This window comes from Vigna unguiculata, chromosome 10 (genome assembly GCF_037176805.1).
Source record: "Vigna unguiculata cultivar grain cowpea cultivar isolate G323 ecotype 2 chromosome 10, ASM3717680v1, whole genome shotgun sequence".
NCBI classification, from domain to species: Eukaryota; Viridiplantae; Streptophyta; class Magnoliopsida; order Fabales; family Fabaceae; genus Vigna; species Vigna unguiculata.
Window position 1 is genome coordinate 43,314,418 of NC_140801.1, and position 9,048 is coordinate 43,323,465.

The window sequence follows — 9,048 nt, forward strand, 5'->3', positions numbered from 1 at the left end:
AGGAGGTAAGTACGAGTTGTTGTAGTTGAATATGTGTAGGGTTTTTTCGCGTCTTGGGGTTTTGGGTTTCTGTTGCGGTTTTGATGTTTTGTTGTGTGGGTATGAACTTGTATTGCTTTTATACTGTTGTTGGTCCCCCCATTGTCGACATCGAGTTCCTTTTTTATTTGGTGGTCCCCTATTGCAATGTATTTTTTAATCGGTCACCGCATATGCATTGCAGTATGTGTTTTTTAATGTTGTGGTCCCATATTTGAATGCTTGGTTATGTGTTGTCTGTGTTGGCATGATTTGTAATTTTTGAATTGGTTTGGGGCAATGTATACAGGTGTAGAAATAGAATGTCTGTTGACCGTTTTGAAGTGGTGGTCCACCATAGTGGCCACTTTATTAGTAATGGGAAATTGGAATATGATGGGGAAGTAACCACGTGGTTTTGTGATCCTGATACGTGGGGATATTTTGAGGTTATAGCTGGATTAAAAGAGATAGGACACGTATCTTTGAAGGAGTTGTGGTATTGTGTAGGAGGTGGGAGTGTGTTAGAAGATAGATTGGAGCTCCTTTGTGATGATAAAGGGGCCAGACATATGGCAAATTTAGCAAGGTTAAATGGTGTCGTTCATTTGTATGTGGTTCATGAAATGACAGAACCTGAGATAATCAACATGCTAGAGGGTGTTGGTATGGGGGAGGTTGGTCCTTCTGAGGTTAATGATGTACTGGAAAAAGAAGGTGGTCCAGGTGAAGTACTGGAAAAAGAAGGTGGTGAGGGTGAGGAAGGTGTTGCAACTGAAAAGGAAGCTGAAGTTCATGGCAGTTCTGATGCAGTGGCAGGGGTCGAACCTGAAGTTGATGTTGGTAATGATACAGTGGCAGGGGGGGTTACTGAATGTGAGGTTGATGTTGGTACTGATAGAGTGGCAGGGGGGGATAGTGAAGGTCATGGAGTACAACAAAATGTAGGAAAGAGAGTGTATGAAGGTCAGGCCGAATCATTCAATGAGGAAGGTCTTGTTGATGTTACCATTAATCGTGATGGACATAGCGATTCAGATTATGATGATAATGTGGAATGTGATATGGAAAGTATATCCGATGGAGAAGGTTGTTACACAGCCCAAGAGTCAACTGATACAGATCATGATGAAGTAAGGACTGAGGGTGTAGGGTCAGATTTCGAGTGGCATTCAGATGAATTAGTTAGTGGTTCAGACATTGGTGAGGGCAACGATGATGTTGAGGGTTATGGGTCATTTCCTACATTTTCAATGCCAAAAAAGATGGATGAATATAGATGGGAAATAGGAACTTATTTCACAGAGAAACATGAATTCATTGAAGCGATTAGGACTTATGCACTTGCAAATGGGAAAAGTTTAAAATTCTTAAAAAATGACAATCAAAGGGTTGCAGTGAAATGTTTGGGAGCAAATGGAGAATGCAAATGGTATGCTTATTGTGGTTATATGGGTGCAGTCAAGTCATGGCAACTTAGGAAAATAATAGATGAACATACATGTTCTAGAGATTTTAATGTGAAATTAATGAATGCAAAGTGGCTTAGCAAGAAGATGGAAAAGACAGTGAGAGAAAACCCTGATATGAAGGTCATGGACATTCGTGATAAGGTTAGTAGGAAATGGAACGTTGGTATATCTAGAAACATGGCTTTTCGGGCTAGAGCTATTGCAAGAGACCATGTGGATGGTTCTTTTTCAGAACAGTTCAAGAGAATATATGATTACGCACACGAGTTGCTAAGAACAAATCCAGGGTCAACAGTAAAGGTGAATGTTGATAACATAGAAGGTGAAACCATATTTAAAAGATTTTATGCATGCTTGAAGGCACGCAAAGATAGTTTCACATGCTGCAGATCTTTCATTGGGTTGGATGGTTGCTTTCTCAAAGGCAAGTATGGTGGTGAGTTATTAATTGCAATTGGAAGAGATGGGAATGAGCAGATTCTACCTATAGCATATGCTGTTGTAGAAGTGGAAAACAAGGATTCATGGAAGTGGTTCTTGGAGCTGTTGATAAATGATCTTGGTGGTGATTCAGTTTGTGCATCATGCACTTTTATATCAGACCAACAAAAGGTTATTCACTTTGATTATTTCAATTTATTTGTATTTTAACATCAAGCAGTATGCTAATTCTGGAGTATTTTTTTCATATATAAACATAGGGTCTTCTCCCAGCTATGCAAGAACTTCTCCCTGGAGTAGATCAGAGATTTTGTGTTAGGCACCTGTATGCTAACTTTAGAAAGCAATTCCCTGGAAAAAATTTAAAACGTCTGATGTGGAAGGCTGCTTCAGCGACACATCCACAGGCTTGGGAGAGGATAATGAGGGACATCAAAGAGGTCAATGAAGACGCCTTTAAACACTTGATTGGTATTCCTCCGAGGTATGACATACAGAATACTTACAGTATTTCAATTGCATGATTAAAAACTAATTATTTGTTTATGTGATATTAGGTTTTGGTCACGATCTAGATTCACTGTAAGAGCCCAGTGTGACACTTTGGTTAATAACATGTGTGAGGCATTCAATAGTGTGATAGTGAAGACTCGAACAAAGCCAATCATAAGTATGCTGGAGGACATTCGTGTTTATATCATGAAGAGATGGGCCACAAACAGATCTAAGGTGAAATCCTTTAAAGGTGCAGTCTGTCCCAGAATTGTTGACAGGCTTAAGAAGGAATCAAGCTTGACAAGACACTGGATACCAAGGTATGTCATTAATATATATATTTATGTCAGCAACACAATCAGATTGGGTGTTTACATTTCTGTTGTATTACACGCAGATGGTCAGCTGAGAAGTTGTTTGAAGTGAGGCATGCTTCAAATCTATGGGAATAATTTGTGGTGAATATTGACAAGATGGAGTGCTCATGCAGGAAATGGAGCATAAGTGGACTTCCCTGTTGCCACGCACTTTCTGCCATGAAATTTCTGAATCTGCAAGGAGAGGATTTTATAGGCCATTGGTTCAGGAAGTCAACCTATGAGGAGACGTATAATTCAGTAATTTTCCCAATTAATGGGCAAGAGGTGTGGGAGGTTACTGCATATCCTGATGTCCTGCCACCAACCAAACGAATTATGCCTGGAAGACCTAAAAAGAAAAGAAGATTGGAACCTTGGGAGTTGAGAAAGGATGACACCACATTACGAAAAGGAGGAATTCGCAAAAGGTGTGCTGTGTGCAGGGAAATTGGTCACAATAAAACTGCTTGTCCTAAAAAACCTGTGCCACCACCAAGTCAATCAACTGTGTCAGCAACAGCACAACAAACTGGCCCATCACAACAAACTGGCCCATCACAACAACAGCAACCATCATTGCAAACTGGCCCATCACAGCAAACTGGCCCATCACAGCAACCTCACCCAACACAGCAACCTCACCCAACACAGCAATCAGGCACAGGAAGAGCAACAGGCCCAATACAACAATCTGGCCCAGCAGCAGCTCAATCAGCACCATCACAACACACAACTCCAACACCACAATCAGCCCATTCAACACAAACTGGTATTGCAGCCATTCAGTCCCAACCACGCCAAGGTCAATCTCAACGTGCATCAAACAACCAATTTGTCCAACCAATGAGGAACAAACTCCAGGCTAGAAGGGGACGTATTTGGAAGCCCTGATGATTTGTATTAAGCACGTTCGTTGTGCTTTGTAGTTGCTGTGGATACTTTTGTTAATTTAAGACTCTACTTATGTACTCTTTTTGGGTATTTGATAGGAATAGACATTGTCTTTTTGGGTATTTCATAGGAATAGACATTGTCTTTTTCGGGCAGTCCACTGTAATGTATTTTGAAGAACTCATGCTCATGCTTTGGCCGTGATCAACTTTGACAGTGGATATGGATATAAATTACAATTTCTTATAATGTGTGTGATGTCCAGATTTATGTTTTATATCACATTTGGTGTGATTTCCTTGTTAATTAAGTTCAACACAGTATATTCCAATATTTGGATTTCATATATTGTGAATGATTACATCATCAGGTTTAATAAATTCCAAACACAATGCTCAACAGGTTTACATCAACAGGTTTACTTCATTGATTTCGAATTATTACATCAACAGGTTTACTTCATTGTGAAAAGGAAAATGTTTAACACATACAACAAACAAACCATTACAAACAACACTTTGACCCATTTTTCCAAACTCATAATACATTTCTCGATATTCAGTAATTTTCTTTCTCCATCCCTTTCTACCATCTTCGTCACAGTGTCATCACTCTCATCTTCATTCTTCATACTAGGACCACATTTCTGTTCAATTACATTTTCACTGCACCATGAAAAAAAGTTGCAGCCAACAACTTCTTCACTTCCACCCTATCAAACGAAACAAAAAACCCAAATTGCAAAATTAGGTTTTCCAAAACCAAAATAGAAAAACAAAATCCACCAAAAAACACAACTAAATTCATTTCCATATCTCATACCTTGAACTTTGGGCATCCCCAAAATTTTCTCCCCCTGTTCTTAGCAGTTCTAGCAGTTCTCATGATTGCCTTCTCACCGCAATGGCAAAGAGGTGCGAAATCGAACCTCCTCCCCACACCTCCATGAGAAGAAACCGTAGAATTTTTCATTCCCCAAGTGCAGGACGAGCAAGAATGAGAGGGAGACATTACCGGTGCAGGACGAGCAAAACGGAGGAGCAAAACGGAGGAGCAAAACGAACCTTCCACACCCTCTTTCAATTTCAAACACTTACCCTCTCTCCCAATATCACCTTCTTAAAAGAGAAGACAACAATGGTTGTTTACGGTGCCACCCACAACTCATTGACACGTAAGAATGAATATTACAGCCACATCATCACATATAAACGTTGTTTGAACACTGTTAACGATTGCCTTGATTTGATACTCAATAACCAAAACGAGGACGAAATTGAGACAAATTAAAATACGAGGACCAATTTGAGATTTCTGAACCAAAACGAGGACCAACGGAGTATTTTAACCTTTTTTATATATTTTGGAATTTTATGAATTATGAAATTTAAGTTACATTATATCGTAATAAAGTTTTAATTTTCTCACGTTTTTGGGAATCTAAGTTATAATAAATGAAATTTTATTATTTATTTCTTTATTATATTAATTAAATCCATAATATCCGGTCGGGATGTTACAGGAATCAATCCATTTTATTTGTGATTTATCTGAAACATGAACGAATTATTAAAGAAATTTAAATAATTTATTCACATGATAGGTATAATAAGAAATTCAAATTAATAAAATCATGCTTTAATTGTCATTATTACAATTAAAGCTATCAAAACAATTTAGAAAAACATTTGTTCAAAACACCAAATGAAAAATAGTAAACTAGCTTAAAACAACAAAAACTAAAGAAATTACAATGAAAAAATTGGTCTAAAAACAATAAAGTGTATCTAAAAACAGAAAATCAGAGAAGCAATTAGAAAGCCAAAATTTAGTAGTCAACAAAGTAAGTAACATAAGCAGCTAAATGAAAATGAGTAAAAATCAGTGGAATTCATTAAAAATACGAAAGCACAACTAAAAACATTACACACAAAAAAATAGTAATAGCAAAACAAGTAAATCATCAAAGAAAACAAGATGAGAACAACTAAACTAAATAGTAATAGTGAAAACAAGTAAATCAGAATAGGCTATAAACTACATTTGAAAACATTAAACTATGTAATCAACAACAAAACTAAAATAAAAATGATTGTATTCAGATTGGTTGGAAAAAGAACGAGTTGGAATAATAATTAACTCAAAGATTATATAGGAAACAACATAACTAGTCTATCAGATAAAAAGTATGTAAGGAAGTCCATTCATTACGTACTGATTGCAAGAGGCATGGAACATGAAGTTTAACTCAAAGAAATTATATTGTGGTCAACACCGAGGAGAAGTAGTATGAGGATTATGAGCTACGGGAATGGCTGAGGCAGATCAAACATGTCTTCTTTGATGCTGAAAATGTGTTGGATGAATTTGAGTGTGAAACATTGCGAAAACAAGTTGTCCAAGCTCATGGAAACACCACAATCAAGGTAGCACACTTCTTCTCAAGTTCTAATCCACTTGTTTTTCATTATAGGATGGCTCAACAGAGCAAATCAATCAAGAAGAGATTAGACAAGGTTGCAACAGACAGACATAAGTTTAGTCTTGAAAGAATTGATGTTGATAGATGTTTTGTACATAAGAAGGACATGACATACTCCTACGTTATTGATTCAGATGTCATAGGAAGGAATCAAGATAAAGAAAATAGTATACAACTTTTGGTGCAGTAGAATCCGAATAATAATGAGAAAAGGCTTTTTGTCATCCCCATTGTGGGGATTGGAGGCTTGGGAAAGAAGACCACTCTAACAAAGATTGTGTTCAATGATACGAGGATACATGAGTTGTTCCCATTGAAAATGTGGGTTTTTGTTTCTAATGACTTTGAAATTAAGCAAGAGATTATTAAAATCATCAACTCTAATAATGATTATTCTCACCAACAAAATTTAGACAAAGTAGATGTGGAAAAGTAAAACAAATTTTGCAACTACTATATTACAAAAGTGTTCCAGAGAATCGCACACATTTATTAATTTATTACTTAATCAACCATGTTTCTACCACAATTCTTCTCTTATAATCAATCCTCCAAGCCCCAAGCTCATATAAATAAAAATAGGAATAGTTATATATCAAACTCAGATGACACTATTTTGGTTGAACACACAAGCAAGTAGCTTAGCATAAATCCTTCTTTGACAAACAATAGCATTACAATTAAATGCCTCAAAATAAAAATAAAAATAAAAATAAAAATAAAGGAGAGAAGAAAAAAGAAAATAGACCTGGAGCTATCAATGTTGGCATTGGTGTTGGAATCGATCTTAGTTTCTAGAACCCTAAATGCATCCATTAGTGCAATAGTGTCATTTGTTCTCTAAAACAAAATCAAACAAATGAATGAATCAAAAGATGATCACGACACCACAAATAACCCACCGTTCGTTTTGCTCCAGCAAAATCCAACAAAAAAAAACTTAAAACTAGAAGAAATGAACGGGAGGGGGAGGAGAAACGAGAAACATCGTTTGTACCAGTAATTAGACTTACCTTGGATCAATCAACCACAAGAAGAGAAGAGAGAAGAGATTTAGGGTTTAGAGGATTGAAATTTTGGAATAGAGAATTTGGGATGTTTGCGGTTCAGATAAGCTTGTTTGCGGTTCAAATAAGCCTGGATACAAGTGTGATCCAATTTTAAAATTTGGATTTCCCATGTTTTAAAATCTATGTAAATAAAATAAAAATATGATAAGAAAAATATATAAAATATGGATAAAAAATAGAAAACAGAATTTATAAAATGGTTTTTTAGTGGACCGGTTCAGTTCAAAATTGGACTAGATCGGGTAAACCAATTTTTTTACCCACCCTTAATGGAGATGATGACACTATAAGAAAGTAGCGTAGTGAATTTTTTTAAAATGAATTGAGATAATGAAGAACAAATTAGTATATTTTCTATAACATTTAGAACAATCAATCTTAAATTTCGTAAGGAATAATTGAGTTTAAATTTAGTGTTTTAATTGATATTTGTCCAAATGGGATTAATTGAGCTTTCAATAAAATCACTCGTTAAATAAACTTTTTAAGTCATGTTAGACAATAAATGTTAGACGACTTGCATTAAATGCTTCACATTTTGGCTTGAAATGAGCAAGAGACTAAATTAATTCATCGACACTCGTTTAGTTAATTCAAACTTCTATACTTATTTGTTTAATCTAGAGGTAAAATAATAAATTTCACTCGTATACGTTTGAAACAAGTGAAATATAAATAAGAATCTCACTTATATACACTTCAATCAAGTGAAAGACTTAATAAATTATTTTACTCTTTAGAACTTAAATAAGTAATAATCATATTATAAAAAAATTTAACTATCAATAAGTTGAAGATCAATCTATTTTTATATAATTGTTTTACATATATTATTATAACCCCTTTCGTTTACTAACCCTATCTCATTCATATTTTTAATGTCCTAGCCTAATGGCTTTGATCATAAAAATGACAATGATCAATATCTTTCATCCCTAAATATCAACATTATTTAGCATGACTTAAAAAAGTAAATACAATTATGTTTATTATAATTAATATTATAAAATTTTTCACTATTTTGCAATAATTTAGTTAAAAATTATATCTAATATAATTAGTAGGTGCTTCAACATATAAAATTCTTTACTCTTAACCTATAATTAATGAGAGAAAATATGAGAAATGGGACATTAGTTGGTATTAGACATTTATCTCCTAGTCATTATATAATAATAATAGTAATGATAATAAAGGTTAAAGATGATTTTAGTCTGTAAATTATAATATGAAATTGAATTTCATATTTGTCTAAAACTTTGATATAATTTGATCATCAAACTAAGGAATGAGTATAGTATCTCTAAAACAATTGTGTTAAATTTTGTTGATGTACGTATCAAGTGATATTTCGGACTGACGTTTGAGTTGTTTATACCATTTGACACATTCTAATTTTGTTAGTTTAGGATGCGCTTAACATGTAAACAAAATTAACATAGTTGAGTTCATAAAATATCCACAAAATTTGAAGTTTGGAAATTAAAATATTAAAGTTTCATAACGAATTACAATTTTATGTTCAAATTTAGAGACTAAAAATATATTTAACTTTTAATATTAACTTAAATAATAAAAATAAAATAAAATAATAAATATAATAATTGAATTTCAACATCGGCGAGTCTAACGTTTAATAAAAAGACTGATGAGTAAGATCCTAAAGTTTTCACGTATGATCCTCAATTCTTATCTTAATGCTTTTAATTGGATATAAGTTAACTTCACCCAACTAATAGACTCCTGACCTGATTAGGGATGGCAAAAATACCTGTGTCCGCGAATATCCGCATATAAAATTTGCGGCGGATAGTTAGTAC

The 9,048-nt window shown here is 34.4% G+C and overlaps 1 protein-coding gene and 1 pseudogene across 1 annotated transcript; both read left to right on the forward strand.

Annotated features, from left to right (window-relative positions):
* Window positions 1-1,178: 1,178 nt before the first annotated feature.
* Window positions 1,179-3,676, forward strand: LOC146883266 (uncharacterized). Its single transcript, XM_085667495.1, has 4 exons — window positions 1,179-2,102; window positions 2,192-2,415; window positions 2,489-2,746; window positions 2,917-3,676. Exons 1-4 carry the CDS (start codon window positions 1,272-1,274, stop codon window positions 3,674-3,676), a joined length of 2,073 nt encoding a protein of 690 aa, XP_085523621.1. The 5' UTR covers window positions 1,179-1,271.
* Window positions 3,677-4,579: 903 nt separating this feature from the next.
* Window positions 4,580-6,594, forward strand: LOC146883267 (putative disease resistance protein RGA1; annotated as a pseudogene).
* Window positions 6,595-9,048: the final 2,454 nt, after the last annotated feature.

Bases quoted from the DNA above. Each gene is read 5' to 3' on its own strand.
- LOC146883266 (XM_085667495.1), top strand. From the start codon at position 1,272: ATGCCAAAAAAGATGGATGAATATAGATGGGAAATAGGAACTTATTTC. The intron at 2,103-2,191 runs GTTATTCACTTT...ATATAAACATAG, and splicing joins TTATATCAGACCAACAAAAG to GGTCTTCTCCCAGCTATGCA. The intron at 2,416-2,488 runs GTATGACATACA...ATGTGATATTAG, and splicing joins TTGATTGGTATTCCTCCGAG to GTTTTGGTCACGATCTAGAT.